The sequence below is a fragment of the Cotesia glomerata genome, linkage group LG2, assembly GCF_020080835.1.
Source record: "Cotesia glomerata isolate CgM1 linkage group LG2, MPM_Cglom_v2.3, whole genome shotgun sequence".
Classification (NCBI taxonomy): Eukaryota; Metazoa; Arthropoda; class Insecta; order Hymenoptera; family Braconidae; genus Cotesia; species Cotesia glomerata.
The window spans coordinates 19761361-19782285 of NC_058159.1; the positions used below are offsets into that span (position 1 = coordinate 19761361).

General features: G+C 33.9%; 1 protein-coding gene across 5 annotated transcripts in view; it reads left to right on the top strand.

Annotated features, from left to right (window-relative positions):
• The window catches only part of LOC123259302 (transcription factor EC), a 435681-nt gene that overhangs the window by 393783 nt on the left and 20973 nt on the right, over positions 1-20925 (top strand). For all 5 annotated transcript variants that reach the window (XM_044719664.1, XM_044719665.1, XM_044719667.1 and 2 more), the window contains one exon: positions 5441-5720. In XM_044719664.1, coding sequence (XP_044575599.1) covers positions 5441-5720 — 280 coding nt within the window. The remainder of the gene's footprint in view (positions 1-5440; positions 5721-20925) is intronic.

Genomic DNA, 20925 nt, shown 5'->3' on the forward strand with positions numbered 1-20925 from the left:
GGGTACGGAAGAGTACGAAATCACCGGAGGAGTGCCACAGGGATCAGTTTTAGGTCCTCTGCTATGGAACATCATGTATGATGGCCTCCTGAGAATAGCATTGCCTACGGAAGTCAAACTTGTAGCATATGCGGATGACGTAGCTGTCGTGATCGTCGCAAATCACCTCGAAGAGATAGAAATGGCATTTGATATTATACTCAGACGATTCAATTTGTAGATGGACATGGTGAACTTGCAACTAGCCAAGCATTAAACCGAGGCAGTGCTCATCACCAGTAGAAAAACGGCAGAAACTATCAAGTTGAGAGTCGGAGAACAAGAAATCACATCACAACCATTTATCCGTCATCTGGGAGTGATGCTGGATGCCCGACCCAACTTCAAGCAGCAGGTGGAACACGTCAGTGCCAAAGCATCAGTAGTGAGGGCTAGTCTTGCACGGCTGATGCCTAACATCGGAGGCCCAATGCAGAGCAGGAGGCTACTATTGTCATCAGTAGTCACATCAGTGCTCACTTACAGAATATCCATTTGGGCTGATGCACTGGAAACCCAAGAATCATAGAGAAAAGCTGGACCAATATATCGACTGAGTGCCCTACGAGTAGCTCGTGCCTTCCGCACTATATCAGAAGAAGCAGTGTGCGTCATTGCCGGAACCCTACCTCTTAGAGTTCTAGCAGAGGAAAGACGAGCCCTTTACCAACGAAAAAGGTCAACTGCACTGAGCCCTGAAGAACTTAGAATTGAAGAACGGCAGAACAGCATAGGCCGATGGCAACTACAATGGGATGCTGCAAAGAAGGGTAGGAGGACGCACCGCCTCATACCTCGGATCGACATTTGGCTTAACCGGAATCACGGCGAGGTCAATTACTATCTTACGCAGATGTTGTCGGGACACGGGTGTTTTCGAGAGTATCTACACCGCTTTAAGCACGATGACTCTTCGGAGTGCCCGTCCTGCCCAGGAGTTGCTGAAGATGTGGAGCACGTCTTCTTTATATGTTTCGATCCATAGCGTGAAGAGTTGGAGAGTATCCTGAACCAGCGAATGCAACCAGATTGACTAGTTGTAGCAATGTTGTCACCAAAAGCTGCCTGGAACGCTACCAACACGTTTGTAACGGAAGTCTTCAGACTTGCGTTCCACTGAAAGAAGAAGAGCAAATATCAGAAGATAGAAGGAAAGTAGTTAACACCTTAGCCACCAAAAGGAAGAGCAGTAGCTGGTTCCTCCCCTCACGAAGTAATGCCTGACGGCGGAAAAATTTCATCTCGCTTATTCTATAAACTCATATTAAGAAGGTCTTTTCCAATTCCCTTCTCAATCATTTGCTTCCAATTATCCTGTTACGTGAATGTGAAACGCTTCACGTAATAATAACCGTAACTCCTATTCTTTCCCGCTTCACAGCATTTTTTAATTTTAAAAATGTGGACCGTAAGATAGACGGTGTAGCGTGATGTATGTAGAATAAGTGAAAAGGAAGTTTGGTATAGTCCGGGTAGCTCAAATGGTAGAGTAGCCGACATGTCTTGGTAAGGTTCTGGGTTCAAATCTCAGTCCGAATTTTTTTTCGCACATTCTATAAACTTACATTAAGAAGGTCCTTTTTAATCCTTTGCTCCTAATTATCCTGTTACGTGAATGTGGAACGCTTCGCGTAATAATTAACCGTAACTCCTCTTCTTTCTTGCTTTACAGCATTATTTAATTTTAATTTATAGATTTCGACCAATTTAATAGTCTAGACCTTACGGAAAGGCGCTCCACTCTCCCAAGTGGAAATATGAACAAGATTGATCATAGATAACTTACCGATAGAGGTTTCATTTGAAAACTATTAAATTGAAAATCATTTACTGATGTCAAAATATGAAGAAAATATATAAAATTCAGAATATTTTGAGAGAATTGTTCATATTTCTGGAAAAATAAAGTTTTTAGTGCTAAAATGACTGACTTAATAGAATTATAAGTTTACTAATAAGATTATCTCCAAGGATATGAACTTCATCTAAAACCAAAAGAAACCATTTTGTAGAGAATTTAATTTCCTACAAGCCTGTTTTCAAGATTTTTTGCCAAATCTAAATACTGTGACAAATATTTCAAAAAACTATAATTTGATCGAAAAATGAACTTCAACTGACCGTCGGCACGTGTTCGTTTTGTTTAAAATCAAAAAGCAAAATTTTTCCCGTAGTTTTTCGTCAAAAGGAAGGATTTTTTTGGGTGCCAGAAAAAATTTAATTTTTAACGACCACCCTAACATACATGCATACATACTAGGGTGCGTCAAAATTTAATCTCTAAAAGCAAGCTTTTAAAATTGGAATTTTGAGTTCCGCTTTTAGCAGAAGTTAGGTTTGGGCATTTCCTGAGATATTTCGATGTGTCAGGATTTATTTGATGCTTACATAATTGTTTAACAGGAGTTTCGTTGGAGGAATTTTTTTGGAATTAAAAAATTTAAAAATTTGGCCAAACGAAACTCCTGTTAAAAAATTCTGTAAATATCAAATAAATTGTGACACACCAAAATATATCAGGAAATGCCCAAATACAGCTCCTGTTAAAAGCGAAACTCAAAATTTCAATTTTAAAAGGTTGCTTTCGAAGATTAAATTTTGACGCACACTAATACATACATACATACATACATACATACATCTATATACATATAAGCGAAATACCACTGACTTATCACTAGATCTCCGAAACTATTGGACCGATTCATTTAAAATTTGGCATAGGTACTCTTTTTTCACCGTAGACGAGAGATAAGAAGGGATTTTGCGCAATTCCTAACCAAAATGGATTTTTCGTCAACCATCACGTATGCTACCCCCTCCCCTCGCTCTCATTCTTCCCCTCCCCTCTTGTGCCCTATCTCCCGTGCCTTCTTCCCCCTTCCCTATCTCTCTCTCTCTCTATTTTTTTAGGGGAAAATATCATTTTGATTCTTCAATCTAAGAAACCATCAGTGACACCCATCAATAATAAAACTAAACCCCACCCTACCCCCCACCCCCACAACCACCCACGCTAATCAACCGCTGCCATGGTTACCAATGCCATAGTTACCGTTGCCATGGTTATCATTACCATTGTTACCGTTGCCATAGTTACCGTTACCATGGTTACCGTTGCTATGGTTCCGTTGCTATGGTTACCGTTGTCATGGTTACCGTTGCCATGGTTACCGTAACTGTGGTTACGATTACTATGGTTACAGTTGCTATAATAACTGTCAAAATAAATAAATTATAATAACAAATCCGGTTGTCAACTAAATTCAGAGGAATCATTAGAATAAAAGTAGAAAGTTACTAAATACTAATATGTTATACAATTATTCAACAGTATTATCCTATACAATGTTAGACAAATACCTTTTGATTTCAAATTTTATCGATTGATTGTTGGGACAGTAGGAATTAATAATCATGCTTTTTTTAAGAAAGAATAGCGAAATCATTAGTAACTGATATAGCTAATATGTATTGTAATGATCATAAAGGATGAACTCCATTATATCATAACACAGCTAAATATAACATAAATTCATTAAGTGGATTTTGTTAAATGATTATACTGATTTTAATGATTGAAATTAAAATGGTAAAGTGTGTCTGATGTATCTTTTCTAAAATTTTACAACTAAATCGTTAAATTATTATAATAAAAAGGTTGATGTAAGTTAATTCTTAATAAAATGAATAATAAATATTTTTTTTAATACCACTTAATTTGTAATGAATTTCCTGATAACAAAGATTAAAAATATTCATTTTTATATTTATAAGCAGAAATAAATTTACTCATTAACTTATCGATGTTAATTTTCAATCAAATTTATATAATAACATTGTAGTTTATATTCTCAATTAATATATGATTTATTTCATAATCTTGATTACTAATATTCATATTTTTATAAAAAATGGTGCTGCGATAAGAAATAATAATCTGAATTAACAATCTTAATAACGTTATTGAAGTTGGCGCTCAGACAAAAGAATAATATAACATATTTATTTATGTAATTTATTAACAAATTCAGAGCTGTAAAAATAATTATTTTATAGATAAAAAGCGATATCATTTCGTTACGATTGATGAAATTAATCATTTTGTTTATATTTTTTGTATGGGTTACAAAATTAAATTTTATTGCATGCCCAGCGAAGCGGGCGGGTATCAGCTAGTACATACATACATACATACAGACATAGTGACAACATCGTGGGGATACTCAGAGAAGCTTCCTGTGACCTTAAAGCGTCGAGATCTGATGAAAACTCGATTTTTTCTAAACGGAGTAAAAACAATAATTTGCCGATTTTTGAAAATCTTCGACTTTCTTAGCGGAAAGTTAAGAAAAAAAGAAAAATTTTACAGAATTTCGGTGAAATTTTACAGTGATTCCGAAAAAAAACTTTTTTCGGTTTTCTTTCGTTCACGATATCTCTCGAACGAATCAACCAATTTTGACCGGACTGGTGGCGATCAACGTTCTTTTTTGAGGTTAAAAGCTTATTATTTTTTGAAGTTGATCGATTATACCGTTTAAAAGTTATTGCAAAAAAAAAACACATTTAATAAAGAGTTTTTTCTTAGTTTTTTTGAGATTTCTCAAAATTTCTCAAAATCTATCGGTTCAAATTTACAGGAAATCTAATTTGGGTCAAGCCCTTTCGAATGGCGTCAACTGCGATGGAATCGGTTTGGTCGTTTAAAAGTTATGAGAGGTTTACATACAAATACACACACACACATACATGCATACACACAGACATAGTGACAACATCGCGGCGGTAATCAGGGAAGCTTCCTGTGACCTTAAAACGTCAAGATCTTATGAATACAGGATTTTTGCAAAACAGGGTAAAAACAATAACTTGCCGATTTTTGAAAATCTTCGACTTTCTTAGCGGAAAGTTAAAAAAAAAAAAAGAAAAATTTTACAAAATTTTTTGATAAAAAAATTTACATCATTATACAATTTCGTTAATACAGTGGTCCAGTTGAAAGCTCCCAGCTAAGGCGGATATGAGTTTATAATCAATATCTATTACATAGAAGTTACATAGAAGTTGAGTTACAAATTTTTGAAAGTGACTTGAAAACTGACTTTCATATTATTCTATTGAAATTAAAATACACTTCTTTACATAAAAAATTTTTTACAAAACAAAAATAAACTCACCAAGAAATGTTAAAAATTTGCTTATATTTTAAAAAAAATATTACAACCATAATTGTATTTTGAGATTCATCTAATCATATTTTACTACTTTAGAGCATGTTGAACGAACAATTTAAATTCCCTGTATAGTTTAATCCATAAAATAAATATATTTCTTATTTTTCACCATTCTACACCCTGTAAATCAATTACAATCTAAAAGTTGTAATTTCTGTTTACAGATATTACGAAATTGTGCGGGATGTAAGGCCGAATAAAGGAACGATATTAAAATCTTCAGTAGAATACATTAAGCTTTTGAAAAATGAGCTCACTCGACTAAAACAATGTGAAATCAGGCATAAGCAATTAGAACACCAAAACCGCCGACTTCAACTACGTGTTCAGGAACTAGAGCTTCAAGCAAAAGCTCATGGCCTTCCTGTCACAGATTTTCATTGGGCTACTACTTCTGCGGGCGCTGTTAATTCTTTTTGCAGAAGTAAAAATAATAAAAAAAAAGTAAGATACTTCAAATATTATTTTTTTTTCTTTTTTAAATACATTTTTTCAAATCTCTACGGATTTGTCAAAACCCTTGTGAAAACTGCGTGTCAAAATAATTTCGTTTCGATACAGTTAATTTTTTTCGACTGTCAGTTCGGTGACTTTTTCTGCGGTTTCGGCAGCCATATATATTATTTTTCATAAAACAGGATTGAAATAACTATAAACAAGCAGAAAGTATACATACATGATGGTATAATTACTAACTATTTTATCATCTGTTAAAATTTTTCTTTAGCTCGACCTACAGAGAGGATAATACTACTCGCAGGAAAATTCAAACAAAAAAACAAATAATTTTTATCGTTACGATCTAAATAATTTGTGTATGACATGAGCGCTTAAGGCATGTTCATTTGGATTTTCCAAACTTTTATTTCATGTTTTTATAGAACTATTTTCTTAATGCCAATTTCAATAAGTTTTTCCAAGTTGATGATAATTTTTTAGGTACACTTTCATTCAATTTCGGATAAGACAAAATTTTTAAATCAGTAAAGTTGATTTTCAAGATATCCGCGCTTATTTGAGGTTATGTGTTATATGATTATAACATAGACCACCTTAATCGTAGTAATACATTAAAATTTAGCATTCCCCAATATTGCTGGTTAGAAATAAAATATGGTATCATCCAATAGGTGGGACAATGGAGATATAAGCATACATTTTTTTTTCCTGAATCAAGTTCATTTTTAAAGTGAAACTTTTATTCTATCGCCCCAAAATTTTTTGTCCATCTATCGCATGTCGCATTACCCGGCCGTAGAGTAGGAATAAAGTGAAAGGCAGATGGCAGAGCAGCCAAGGCCAATATGGCAGCGCTCATAGCTCGCATCAGCTAACCGTGTAGTATTTATATTCAAATGCAATGTAAGACGTTGCTTACTCCCTAAAAAAACAAAAGGATCGAAAATGATTCATATACTGAACTTTTATAAAAGGTAGAATTTGAAAAAATTTGAAATATTAATAGTTTAATACATTTATAAACTACGAGACTCATGGCAAAAATAAAATTATTGATAGAATAATTGAATTGGAAGGTAGATTTCGATATAATTAATAGTTAATAAAATTATATCAAACAATAAATTCTTAAATTATCAGTGAAAAAATCACAATTAATTTTTAATCAAACCACCGTTAGTTCTATTACACGGGCTTATATAACCCGTCTACCAAAAACTGTCAGAAATTGAAATTCTTATAATCTTAATAAAATCATCATTCGGTAAATGTTTGATAGATCAAATTAAAGACGCAATTTAATCAACCATAAGATAAGTTTAAAAAAAAATGGTATGTATACTTATGTACACGAGTCAGAAGTTATACTTCTTTGGCATGAGAAAAAAAATTTTGAAGAAAAATAAATGCAAAAATGATCGAAGAAAAATGTTAAAAACAATCAAAAAGGTTATATTATAGTAAAAATTTAGCTATACCGTATAAATATAAAATCATTATCATATGATAATTATATATAATTATCATATTATCATTATCGTATAAATATAAATTCATTATCATATGAATTTAATTCGATATTATTTAAGATTTTTCTGAATTCATTACTGATTACAGCTGATTAATCAACTAATTTTGGAGTTTCAAAGTATCAATAATTTATAATTGATAACTATAAAATATTTTAATTATTTATTTAAAGTATATGGGGCATTTCATACCAAATCGGCTACTTTTTTAGGTTGACCTCTCCAATTTTTTTGAAAATTTTGTATGTTTTCAATACCGTCAAAGAACACCTTCATGAATTTTTTTCAAATTTTTTTGACCACGCGTTTCTGAGAATTGATTTTTTCCAAAATTCGAAATTTTTTTTGAAAGAGCTATAACTTCGCGAAAAATACAACTATCAGGGTCCCGTTTTCTTTCAAAATTTTTGTTTTTTAATGCTCTTTCAGAAATAAAATACCTCTTTGATTTCCTTTGATTTATTCCTATTTCTTTTAAGTTTTAAACAAAAAAAACATTTTTTGGAAATGCATGCCCCCTTCGATTTTTTTGAAAAAATTCTCAAGAAAACTTGGACAAATATAGAAAATTTTTAGACCAATCCGATCATGGACAGACGTTTCGTTCTATTTTTTTTCTTAATTCAAAAATTTTTTTTTTTTAAATTGCATGTATTTACTTTTACACTCTCATGCATGTACTCGGATAATTATTTTTTTGTACCAGAGAAACAATTTAATCAATATTTTCATTAATTTAGCATTTATTTATTACTTTAATGAATTGGAGTTTATTCGTAACATCAAAATAATTAGCCTCTTTCAAATTCATCATGAACGTATTAAGCGCTATCTTTTGACCACGAAATTGACTAGATTTCTTCCGTATGTAAGTACAATTTTTATGTTGGTTGCATTGGCTTTTATCACGATATTTGTTTATTTTGGTGAATTGACGTTAAATTTTTGATTACTGGTGTTTAAACGAACTTCAATTTAATTTCATATTTAAATTAATATTAACACTTACTTGAAATAAATTTTGATTCTACAATTATTTGAAAGAGTTGTTAATTAATCAAATAAGAGTTAAGTAATTAATTTTCAATAGTACGGTATGTTTACAAAGATCAGTAATCAATAATTCACCAAAATAAACAAAAAGTTTGGAAAATCCAAAAGTGCACGCCTCATAACGCTCACTCACTTTATAAGAAAAAAATAAATTGTGTAATTGATGAAAAAAAAAAAATTATCATTAAGTAATTTCATACAGAGTATTTTTTATTTTTTTTTTAAATATCAGCGCCCTTTATTCTTGTCATATGCGCACGCAGTCTAAAAAATCTAACTTGATCAAGTGGCGCCATAGTTTTCACGTGACAAATACGAAAAATTCGTATGTCTTTGTACGGTTGTATCGTCGTGAATTTTGATAAAAATTCAATTTAAAAAAAATGCGTAAACTAGGCTAATGATATGAAATATGGATCCAGTTCATCGCATTCTTAAACTAATAAAAAAGGTCCGGTCTTGAGATATCAATTTGTTCGGGCGTAATCGTTGGTACATCTAAAATAGGGTGACATCAGGACGTCCACGTAAAATTTTTTTCAAAACGTTATTTTTTTTCAAAATAGCTGCATGAAATGATTTCAGAAAGTGAAAGATGGTTTAATTTAAGTGTTTTCTCGGTGTATATTTACCTATCATATTGTATAACTGAATTTTCTTAGCGGGAAGTTAAAAATTAGGAAACGGTTGACCCTGAAGGCCATCCCTGCAACTTCCCCCCAACTCTATACCTAAACGCTTGAAATTAAACTTATGACGTTTTTAAGCTCTTCGAGCTCAAAAATACAATTTGTATGTTGTTTAGAGCTCTCTGAGATCAAAAAATAGCTTTTGTATGCTATTGAGCTCTTCGAGCTCAAAAATTTGATAGCAGTTTGATAAATTACTATTTTTTGAATTTTAAAATCGCAATAACTTTTGAATGAATAAACCGATTTTCACGCGGTTAATAATATTCGACGCACTTTCTTAAGCTTCATAAAGAATCTTCAAGTTTAGATTGATAGAACAAAAAATTTCGAAGTAATTCCGAAAAAAAGCCCTCCCCAACGACTGGCAGGGCAGGTCGACGAACCTAAGAAGACGACTGACTGGGAAAAAGTACAGTCTAAGAAGGAGAAGAGAATGCTAGCTAGAGAGCAACTCCCAAAGCAACCGCCGAAAGAGCCCCGGCCGGAACCTAAGCGGGAGAAACCGCGAAAATGGACCAGGCCTGACGCTCTGATCATCCGTCCGGTCGAGAAGGAGAAGTACGCCAAAATATTGCGTCGTATAAATCAGGCCGTCCCTGACGAACAGGTCCGCACAACCGTGGAAAAGATCCACAAAACCAAAACTGGGGACATGCTGATTACGCTCTCAAAGAAGAGTATCGACAAAGGCCAAGCCGTGCAAAAGACCATCATGGATATTCTTCAAAAAGAGGCCGAAGTAATCTGCAAAGGACCGCAGGAGACCATCGAGATCCGAGACATTGATGATGACACGATGAAGAAGCACATTCAGACTGCCCTGAAAACGGAAACCGGAGAAACTTGCGAAATACCACTAGAGGCTATCAAGATCCGTAAGGCCTACAGAGGTACGCAAACGGCTATAGTGACACTACCAGCAGCTGGAGCACAACAGCTACTGGAAGGAAGCGGCAAAATAAGGATTGGCTGGGTCAATTGCCGAATAAGAGCAACTAGAAGACCAGTCCAATGCTTTAAATGCTGGCACTTCGGACATGTTGGGTCCCAATGTAAAAGCCAAGTAGAACGGTCTAAACTCTGCATCAGATGTGGACAAGAAGGGCACCGTATCTCTGACTGTAAAAATCCTGCCAAGTGTGCAATATGTGCTGAGCAGCAAGGAGCAAAGGACGTGGCTCACCATGCCGGCACCCACAGGTGCCCGGTATTTCAGGAGGCGCTCCAGAAGTTGACGAACAAACAACCATGAGGATACTACAGCTCAATCTCAAACATTGTGAGGCAGCGCATGACCTGCTCATGCAATCCGTGCGAGAATTAGAGCTTGACTTGGTACTAATAGCAGAGCCGTATAAACACCTGAGTACCCAACCCTGGGAATCTGATACTAAACGTATGTTTGATAGCATTCTGGGAAATATCAAACGACCAGAACTTCAAGAGACCAATCAAGCAGTCTAACATCGTTGGTTGGAAGGTGAAATCTTTTGACCCAGAAGCATTGCTAATAGCCCTCGATGGTGATCCGATCAACACTGGATGTGCAGAACAACATACTAAGGACCTGATGAGGAGAGTAACACATGCTTGTGATGCCAGTATGCCTCGTAAACGTGGCATAAATTCGAGACCTTCGGTGCATTGGTGGAACGACCACATCAGCGTCCTCCATAAAGAGTGTCATAGAGAGTGAAGAATCTCCCAGCGCGGCTATCAACGGCTTAACTCAGTGGAGCTGATCGCAGAGTACAAAAAGGCGCGTCGTGAACTGAATAAAGCCATCAAAGAGAGCAAAAGAAGATGCTGGAAAGAGCTTATATACGAGGTGGATAAAGACGTGTGGGGTAGGCCTTATAAGGTGGTTATGACCCACCTGAAAAAACAACAAATGCCATTACCTACGTGTCCTCAACTTCTTCAGAAAATCGTCACTGCACTGTTCCCACAGCAACGCAACTTCGATTACCAGTTGGCGCCAGGCGAACTGGACGACATTCCACCTGTCACTGAAGAAGAACTGCTGGAGGCCTGTAACCGTGTAGGGAATAATAAAGCGCCGGGATTGGACGGAATCCCTAATATAGCCTTGAAAACCATCATAAAGGCAGCTCCAACATTATTCCTCGACGCTTATAATGCATGCCTCAAGGAAGGGACTTTTCCTCGTAAGTAGAAACAGCAACGATTGGTACTGTTACCTAAAGGGAAGAAACCACCAGAAGAACCGTCATCTTACCGACCACTTTGCATGCTAGATACGGCGGGTAAGATATTTGAGCACATAATTCACCAGAGAATTGAAGCAGTAGTCGACCCACTCCTGGCAGACAATCAGTATGGATTCCGGAAAGGACGATCAACCCTGGACGCAATCAAACAGGTTGTTGATTCGGCCAAGGAAGCAATCGCAGGAACCAGATGGAAAGGTGGAACGAAGAAGTATTGCCTGGTGGCGACACTAGACATCAGAAACGCCTTCAACTCCGCCAATTGGAAATGCATCATGCAGGCCCTCCAAGAGAAGAATGTACCAGAATACCTGCTTAAGATCGTAGCAAGCTACTTTGAAAACAGGGTCCTGAAGTATGACACGAAGAACGGTCCGAGGGAGTATGATATTACTGGAGGGGTACCACAAGGTTCAGTTCTAGGCCCGCTCCTGTGGAACATTATGTATGACGGTCTATTAAGACTAACTCTGCTAAGAAACGTCAAACTCGTAGCATATGCAGATGACGTAGCCGTAGTGATCGTTGCCAAACACCTTGAAGAGATAAATCATAAGTTCGATCTCACTTTTGAGCACGTTCACCGGTGGATGGACGCAGTGAACCTGCAACTGGCGCAAAACAAGACTGAGGCAGTACTTATTACCAGCAGAAAAGTGGTAGAGACCATTAAGCTGAAAGTCGGCGAACAAGAAATCACATCACAACCTTATGTCCGATATTTGGGAGTGATGCTTGATGCCCGACTCAACTTCAAGCAGCAAGTGAAACATGTCAGTGCCAAAGCGTCAGTAGTAAGGGCTAGTCTCGCACGACTGATGCCGAACGTCGGAGGCCCAAAACAGAGCAGGAGGCTATTATTGTCATCAGTAGTCACATCAGTGCTCACTTACGGAATATCCATTTGGGCCGACGCATTAAAGACGCAAGAATCATGGAGAAAGGCTGGACCAGTATATCGACTGAGTGCCCTACGAGTAGCTAGCGCCTTCCGCACAATATCAGAGGAAGCAGTGTGTGTTATTTTCGGTACTCTGCCTCTCAGAGTCCTAGCTGAGGAAAGACGGAACCTATATCAACGAAAAAGGTCAACCACACTGAGCCCTGAAGAACTTAGAAGGGAAGAACGGCAACACAGCATCGCAAGATGGCAACAAGACTGGAATGCTTCAGAGAAAGGTCGGTGGACGTACCGTCTCATACCTCGGATTGATGTGTGGTTCAGCCGGAGTCTCGGTGAAATCAACTATTATTTAACGCAGATGTTATCAGGACACGGATGTTACCGGAAGTATCTTCACCGCTTTAAGCACGATGATACCCCAGAGTGCCCGTCCTGTCCAGGAGTCAATGAAGATGCGGAGCATGTTTTCTTTGTGTGTCCACGTTTCAACCAACATCGCGATGAGTTAGAGAAGATTCTGAAAAAGAGAACCCAACCAGAGTCAATAGTAGAAGCAATGTTATCGTCAGAAGCTGCCTGGGACACCACAAGCACTTTTGCTACAAAAGTGCTTACAGAGTTGCGATCCATTGAGAGAAAAAGAGCGAAAGACAGAATCTAGAAGGAAGAAATAACATCTTAGCCACCAGAAGGAAGAGCGGCAGCTAATTCCTCCCCCCGCGAAGAAATGCCTTACGGCGGTACCATGGGGGATCAGAGGATAGAAGAGAAAGGGGTTTAGGGTTTAGTGGGTAGGGGCGTCAGCGTCGAGTTTTAGTATGACGCTGCGTCGAGTCGCCACATATCCAGGCCAAACAGCTATGCCTAGAATCCGTAAAAAGGATTCCCCCCCCCTAAAAAAAAAAAAAAAAAAAAAACACAAACACACACACACACACACAGACATACGGACACCACCGCGGAAACATTCAGGAAGGCTTCCTAGGACCTAAAAACATCAACATCCGTTGAAAACTCGATTTTCGAAAAACAGGGTAAGACGAATAACTTCCCGATTTTTGAAAATTTTCAATTTCCTTAGCGGAAAGTTTACAATTTTTGAATTAAGAAAACAAATAGAACGAAACGTCTGTCCACGATCGGATTGGTCTAAAAACTTTCTATATTTGTCCAAGTTTTCTTGAGAATTTTTTCAAAAAAATCTAAGGGGTCATACATTTCGAAAAAATGTTTTTTTTTCTTAAAACTTAAAAAAAAATAGGAATAAATCAAAGGAGATCAAAGAGGTATTTTTTTCTTAAAAGAGCATTAAAAAACAAAAATTTTGAAAAAAACGGGACCCCGATAGTTGTATTTTTCGCGAAGTTATAGCTCTTTCAAAAAAAAAAATTTGAATTTTGGAAAAAATCAATATCTCAGAAACGCGTGGTCAAAACAATTTGGAGAAATTCATGAAGGTGTTCTTTGATATTATTGAAAACATATAAAATTTTCAAAAAAATTGGAGAGGTCGACCTAAAAAAGTGGCCGATTTGGTATGAAATGCCCCATATGTATCTTATAAAATAGTTCATTATTAATTGTTTAATCTATTGATAATATCTTTTTAATTAATATTTTATCAAAAATAATATTAATTACATGAATTAAAAGACTTACAAATATTGTAGTACAAAACTAGATTTTGTTTCCAATAAAATTACGGAAAATTATTAAAATGGTCTATAATATAAATTTAAAAAAATATGGATATAATTAATTGATTTGATAATCAAAATGATTAAGCTTGTATTAAAAAATTATGAACTTAATAAAAAGATACCTAAATATAATAGATAAAGTTAGAGCCTCAGTAGCTGCTTATGTATCAGTACATGCTCACTCCATGTATTTGTATATCTATATTTGTGAATCTAGATATACAAATATATGGGGTGAGCATGTACTGGTATATGAGCAGCTACTAGGGCTTTTACCTTACTACAATATTTATATTTTAGTTCAAGTATTATAATTCATGAGATTGTTATTATTTTTAAAAAAATATTAATTAAAAAGAAATTATTACCAAGTTAAATAAAAAGTAAAATATTTAATTGACCATTTTTAGAATTGGTTATGAATATGAATAATATATTTCATATTAAATGATATTTCTATCGAATTTAAAAATAACAACGTTTCGATGGATACTTTTCGACTAGTCTGTATATGAGTTAGCTTAGTCAGTAAAAGAAATCTATATTTTGAATTATATTTGGTGGCCAACTTCATCATGTCGCTTTTTTGGGACAGAAGAAGTATAACTTCAATAATAATCTATCTTATTTCAATTAAATGTTCTTGAAAAATAACAAGACAGAAAATGCAACTTCCACTATCTTCAGAAAAATTCAAATAGCTATTATTTCTAACCTTATTGACCTACTTAGCTAATCTTTGAACTTATTTGAGATGATCGTCTAAGAAACATGTGTACTAAATTTCATTAAGATCCGTTAATGACTACAACCACAATCGCGGCAACATCCCCTGGACTGACCCTTTTCATTTACCAATTATCAAGTTAGGATTAAAAACGCAATTTTAATACCCTAAATCTACAGATTCGGTAGAATCTGGCACCAAGTTCCATTCAAAAATCCCGTTGCAAACGGAGCGCCAGACTACCGAATGTGTTTACTGTAAGCAGAACGGTTTTTTGAGGTTGCGAAATTTAATTAAATTCAACGGTACTTTTTTTCACTAATTTGTTTATTATAACAGTAATTCATAATTTATTTTACCGTATTAATTAATTTATATTCACTTATAACAATTTATTTACTTGAAATTATTAAATTTTATCAGCACATACTATAGCGCGCTCACATTTTTTGATCCTGACTTTTTTTTATGTAAAAAGTGACATGCCACAGACTAGATAAAATAAAAATGTGTAGTAATCCTCCTATAGATACGCAACTACAGTTAAAAAAAGTAATTCACAGCTTACATTTACGGCCGCCAGGGCGCACTGGAATTATATCTACATAAACTGTAGCTTCAAGGGGATAGTTTGCGGTAAAAAATGCAGCCAACGCGAGATTTAAGTTAGTACCGTAGAAAAATAAACTCCAATCTTAAAGGTGCTCACACACGTGTTAATAAACTAACGTAGATTGCTTGCAGTTATCTTTTTACTTATTTACTTTGTTTATTTACTTTGAGCTCTCTGCGAGAAAGTATTGTATATAATTCTATATAATAAACTAACGATGTGACTAAGGTACAGCAAACAAACAATACGACTCCGTACACAAACAGCACCGTATGTATACGAAGTGCTACAAATCCCGGGAAATTCAAATTTTATACGTAATTCACCCTCGTAGAGCGGCACATGTACGAAGTCGTACACATACTACAGAATAAATGAAGTAATAATAATAATAATAATAATAATAATAATAATAATAATAATAATAATAATAATAATAATAATAATAATAATAATAATAATAATAATAATAATAATAATAATAATAATAATAATAATAATAATAATAATAATAATAATAATAATAATAATAATAAAGTATAAAGTATAATAATAAAGTACAAATGAGGGGTCTTCCAAGGTGATTCCTTGAGCCCTCTGCTGTTTTGCATCTCACTGCTGCCTATATCTGTTGCTCTCCGTAAAACTCGTGGGTACTCTGTGGGGCCTCCGGGTGATCGAAAATACTCGATTACCCATCTGCTTTATATGGATGACCTGAAGCTTTATAGTGCTGATGAAGATCATCTACAGGCGGCTCTTAACATCGTAGCAGAGTACACGCGGGATGTCGGAATGTCTTTTGGGTTGGACAAGTGTGCGGTCGTACATCTGGCGAGGGGTAAGTGCTCTGTTACGGGTGATGATGTCGAGTTGGTAGATGGGAGCGTTTTAAGACAATTAGACGCCGGAGAGTTGTATAGATATCTAGGAATGGAAGAGCACCGCATGCATGCGGTCTCCGAAGTCCAAGCAACTCTCCGTAGCGAGTATGTTAGGAGACTCCGGAAAATTTGGTCCTCCGAACTTTCCGGTAAAAATAAAGTCTCCGCTTCTAATATGCTCGCTGTCCCAGTCTTACTATACTCATTCGGTGTCTTAAAATGGGCCCGAAAGGATCTGCGAGATCTCGACATCAAAACCCGTAAGACTATCAACATGAACCGGAGCATGCACCCCAATTCATCAGTCGCCAGATTATACCTCTCCCGGTCCATCGGTGGGAGAGGTCTGCAGAGTTTGGAGCGGCTGCATGATCGTTTGGTCCTGGGTTTAACACACGAAGTTGTCAATTTCACTGCAGACGAGGATGACTTTCTTTTGCAAATTGTTCATAAACATGAGAATGCGCATAAGGGGTCGTTCTTGTATAAGGCAGCTATATATGCAGCAAGAACCCTTGGTCTTGGAGAGATAAACGCTCTTATGGAACTCCGAAAGGAGGAATTCAAGAGCGTCATCAGGAACGCCGAGGAAAAACTACTCCTAGGCGAACTGATGGACAAGTCCATGCACAGCGTGTTCTTCAAACACGTGCGTGATCATGGCTTGTCCACCCAGCTGACGTTTTCCTTCTTAAAGTCAGCTGGCCTACTGTCCGAGACTGAAGGGTTCATATTTGCTTGCCAAGATGGTGTCATTAACACTCTAGAATACCGTAGCAAGGTGCTCCAGGTGCAGCTTCTGGACACGTCATGTAGGATGTGTAAACAACACCCGGAGACGCTCATGCACCTTTTGTCAGCATGTCCTGTGCTGGCGAGAGGTGCATATATCCAGCGTCACAACGCTGCCCTGAGAGTACTGTACTACTATCTTCGTCATTACTACGGTATTGATATGACACCAGTGCTGCCTTATCTGCCAGGAGATATTCCCCAGGTTGTTGAGAATGACAGTTGCAAAATTTATTGGAACATGCCGTTTGCAACAACTCTGCGGATAGATCACAACAAACCTGATATTGTGCTCTTCGACAAGGCTACTCGTGACATTTATGTCATTGAGTTCTCGGCCCCGGCTGAATACAACATCTCAGCCAAAGAAGAGCACAAAAGACAAATATATCAGGATCTCCTGTTTGAAATTGGCAAATTTTACCCAGGTTACCGTGTCAAGCTCGTCGTCCTGATTGTTGGCGTCCTCGGAGGGATGAAACAGTCTTTTGTATCCTCACTTGCCAGAGTTCCAGCTTGCTCATCAAAAGCTGAATTCTTGGCGGTCAGGATGCAGAAGGCTGTCATACTAGGTTCCCATTCGTCTACTTAGGAAAATGACTTTGGCCTGCTGTGATCACTAACCGCCTTGTTGTGCGGAGTGGTCCAGCAGTAATGGATGGAGCTCAGGCTGGGCCCTCGGAGAATCGGACTCCGGGGACAACCCCCCTGAGCATTTAATAACATTTAATAACATAATAATAATAATAATAATAATAATAATAATAATAATAATAATAATAATAATAATAATAATAATAATAATAATAGTTAAAAAATGGAAATAATAATAATAATAATTATTATTATTATTATTATTATTATTATCATTTTTAAATTATTGAGTATTGAAGATTAGATTTGAATTTATAATTATCTCAATTACAAAAAAATGTAAAAATTCATGTAAAATTAAAGTTTCAATTGATAATTTAGTTTGTTAATCTAAGCCAAAGAGTATTTGCGGCTTATTTATATAAAATTTTATTGATGCTGCTAGATATTGTATTATAAGTGATACTTTAATTGATTTATATTGAAACTTTATAAACATTCAATTTCTGCGGGAAAAATACAAACTTTGAATTGAAAATTTTTTTAATAACAAATAATGTTAAAATTTTTTTTTAATATAAAATCCCGAGAATTAATTATTAAATAACTTCCCATATGTATTTTTCTAAATATATTTTCTTTTAATTCAATTGCATTTATTACTTAGAGTCAATACTTAAAAGAGCTAGAATTGTTTGATTTTGCTTTCTTCGAAAAAGTCAGCTGATCAAGATCTGATTAATTCTGTTCGAGCAATGTACAGATACTACAAATGTCTTGATGATTGTTGCCTGTAGGTGGCACTAGTTGTTAATTAAGCGAAGTTTGAAACGATGATATTTCTTACAAAATACGAATATTATTTATAAGTTTACGAATTGTGATATTTACTAACAACAATATGATATTGACTCTAAATAATAATTATAATAACGACAATATTAACAATGACAATAAGGATGATACTAAAAATATTTATAATGGTAAAAATAAATTGATAATACGATTTATTATTATTATTATCATTGATATTGTTTTTAAATTATTAAGTATTAAAGTATTAAATTTAAATTTACAACTATCACAACTACAAAAATGTAAAAATTTTTTTAAAATATATGTAAAATTAAAAGCTTACCATTGATCATTTAGTTTATCAATCTAAGCTAAAGAATGTTCGCGGCTTATTGATATAAAATTTTATCAATGCTGCTAGATATTGTACGAAAAGTGATACTTTAAATGATTTATATTGAAACTTTATAAACATTCAATTTCCGCGGGAAAAATACAAACTTTGAATTAAAAATTTTTTTAAAAACAAAAAATCTTAAAATATTTTTTTTAATATAAAATCCCAAGGATTAATTATTAAATAACTTTCGATCTGTATTTTTCTAAATATATTTTCTTCTCATTCAGTTGCATTTATTAACTAGAGTCAATATTTAAGGGCCAGTTTTTCAATCCAGGATAAAATTTTATCTAATGATGAAAATATGTCTATATATTTCATATATATAAATATACTGGCAATAATAATTTCATCCTGGATAAAATTTTATCTTGATTTGAAAAACTGGCCCTAAAAGAGCTAGAATTGTTTGATTTTGCTTTCTTCGGAAGCTTAAGTCAGCTGATCAAGATCTGAGTAATTCTGTTCGAGCAATGTACAGATACTACAACGTCTTGATGATTGTTGCCTGTAGGTGGCACTACTTGTTAATTGAGCGAAGTTTGAAACGATGATATTCCTTACATAATACGAATATTGTTTATAAGTTTACGAATTGTGATCTTTACTAACATCAATATGATAATGACACTAAATAATAAAAAAAATAATAATAATAAAGATGATATTGAAAATAATTTTACACGGAAAAAAGTAAACTGTAAAATTCACTCGGATTCCGGTTACTTTTTACAGTTTCAAACTTTACAGCGGACATCGGGGTAGCAAAAATGTAAATATTACAAATCTCAATGTAGAAAGTATAAAAGCCACAATTTATAATTTAATATCCAAAATAAGTGATTAGTAGCGGTCACTATTGTAAATAAAAACTCTCTCATGTTGGAAAATTACAGTTTCAAACAGTAAAAATTGCCGTTTCAATGTGTAGTCTATTCTATCGTACCCAGTAAATTGTGACTATGACTATAGTGAATAACAACAGTGGGGTTCATAAATTTTACAGTTTCAAGCAGTAAAAATCGCCATTTTAATATGTATTTTATAATATCACGCCAAGTAATTTTTAACAATAATAATAGTAAATAACAACTCTGACTATTTAAATTTTATAGTTTTAAATATTATTTTCGGATATAATTTATTAAATTTGCTGTCGGGATTAACAAAAAAATTAACAATAAAAAAAAACAATTGATAAAAATTTTTTTTTTTTATTTTGTCTTTTTCTTGTTTTTGTTTTTTTTTTAATTCATATTTTTTTTTTTTACATTTTTTATTTTCGGAGTTTTTTAGAGGAGCTGGAGGAGGGGGGATAAGGTTTCAATCACATGCGCATTCATTCATTGTGAAGAAGTTTTACGCTTGCCTTAAAAATAAATTCAGAATAATATTGCCCTAACCGAGTTTCGAATAGTAACCCTAACGCACGCGAGACTATCACCTAACCGCAACGCTATACGAACGTTGGAGGAACACTTTTGTCAGGAGTTTTATTAACCATGTATTTCTGGCTATCTTGGCAGTGTTAGTGTCTCGTGCCGAGTATACGTTGAAAATATGAAATATCTTCGTTTATATTTAAAAACTATTTACTGACAATAATTATATAAAAATTAATCAATTAATAATAACTATACTCATAATATTAATTATAATAAAAAACAATACCAATAATTTAGTTTTGGAACTTGAATAAAAAATAAAACAAAGAGACTATTCTTAACACAGAAGGATTATTTCATTCGTGCGGTGATATTGATTAATAAAATTATTATGCGATGATGATTGTAATTTTTCTGTAACTTGGAATACCTCAACAAAATATTATTAATAGTAATAATGATGACAACAATAATAATAATAATAATAATAATAATAATAATAATAATAATAATAATAATAATAATAATAATAATAATAATAATAATAATAATAATAATAATAATAATAATAATAATAATAATAATAATAATAATAATAATAATAATAATAATAATAATAATAATAATAATAATAATAATAATAATAATAATAATAATAATAATAATAATAATAATAATAATAATAATAATAATAATAATAATAATAATAATAATAATAATAATAATAATAATAATAATAATAATAATAATAATAATAATAATAATAATAATAATAATAATAATAATAATAATAATAATAATAATAATAATAATAATAATAATAATAATAATAATAATAATAATAATAATAATAATAATAATAATAATAATAATAATAATAATAATAATAAT